Source organism: Perkinsus marinus, assembly GCF_000006405.1.
Source record: "Perkinsus marinus ATCC 50983 genomic scaffold scf_1104296938484, whole genome shotgun sequence".
In the NCBI taxonomy this organism is placed as follows: domain Eukaryota; phylum Perkinsozoa; order Perkinsida; family Perkinsidae; genus Perkinsus; species Perkinsus marinus.
In genome coordinates this window covers 1-1094 of record NW_003213417.1, presented here as the reverse complement: position 1 = coordinate 1094, position 1094 = coordinate 1, and the positions used below count along the sequence as shown (strand labels likewise).

At 41.7% G+C, this 1094-nt stretch overlaps 1 protein-coding gene across 1 annotated transcript; it reads left to right on the top strand.

Moving 5' to 3' along the window:
- Positions 1–436: 436 nt before the first annotated feature.
- Pmar_PMAR009731 (conserved hypothetical protein) lies at positions 437–736 on the top strand (the record flags this gene model as incomplete). The annotated part of the gene is made up of 2 exons (XM_002782715.1): positions 437–535; positions 577–736. Coding segments are annotated over 2 exons (259 nt in total), but the record flags the coding sequence as incomplete, so codon positions are not given.
- Positions 737–1094: the final 358 nt, after the last annotated feature.

The following is a 1094-nucleotide window of genomic DNA, read 5'->3' as shown; positions in this document are numbered from 1 at the left end:
ACACAAACGAATAAGAATTTCCCAAAATTTTCATATTATCACCAACACATATAGTTGACCATGTGCATATATTGTCTCGTCGGCATTTGTTAGGAAGCAGTGTTGGAGGAATATATGGCCGCTTTCCTCAGTTGAGCTCACAAGCTCCCTTAATAATTATACGAGTTTACGTGCGAATTCGGGTAGAAGCTCAAAATTTCCTCCCAAGGTTTTTTTGTCCATATTATCATCAGCACATGTAGTTGACCACACTGATCTCAACTCGAGTGTAACAACTTCAGGTACGACAAGGAATGGGTGTCTGAAGTGTTCGACAAGGTTTATCTAAAACCCAGGCAAAAAATAAACCACTTTCGGAATCATTACCAACTCACTCGAAAGGATATGCTCGTAGTTCCTCACACGAGCTGTCAGTGCGCGGAAGTCCCGTCATCAGGCTAAGAATCTTAACCGTGCCAGAGAGAGATCAGCGACAAATAGGGATGATCCTGATATGATGAAAATTCTCAGCGGAGGTTGCATTCCTGACACCTATGTAAAGAAATGGTTACATATACAGTTCATAGCTAATCGCAGATTCTTCCGAATGAATATGCGATATTCGCAGAAAAATTCAGAAAGGCCGGCACCAGTGGAAACTGGTGGATTATGAAACCTACTAATACGGCTCAGGGAAAAGGAATATTCCTGTTCGATAAGATATCACAGATTAGCGAATGGAAAGGCCACAAGATAAGTAATATGCATGCGTGCAAACTTTATGGACCATCGTGGATTTTCAACTCGATGATACGCGTATAGAGAATAGTTGATAATATATGAACAGGAATATCACAGCTCAGCTCAATGAGTGGGAGTTCCACCCGTGATATGAAAAACACATGTCTCGATTTTGCGGAAAACGCTTGTGAATAACGGCTAGATTCTAGGCCGTAGATAACGTGAAATGGGGTGATTCGCGAAGTGTTTTCAATTCACTTTATATCGCGAATATCGCTCCGTCCGCGAGTTCATGTGAAACGAGCGAAACTGTATAGTATAGTATTGCACTTGTGATAGGTAGCATGTCGCATATGGCCCAAATTATGGGGGAT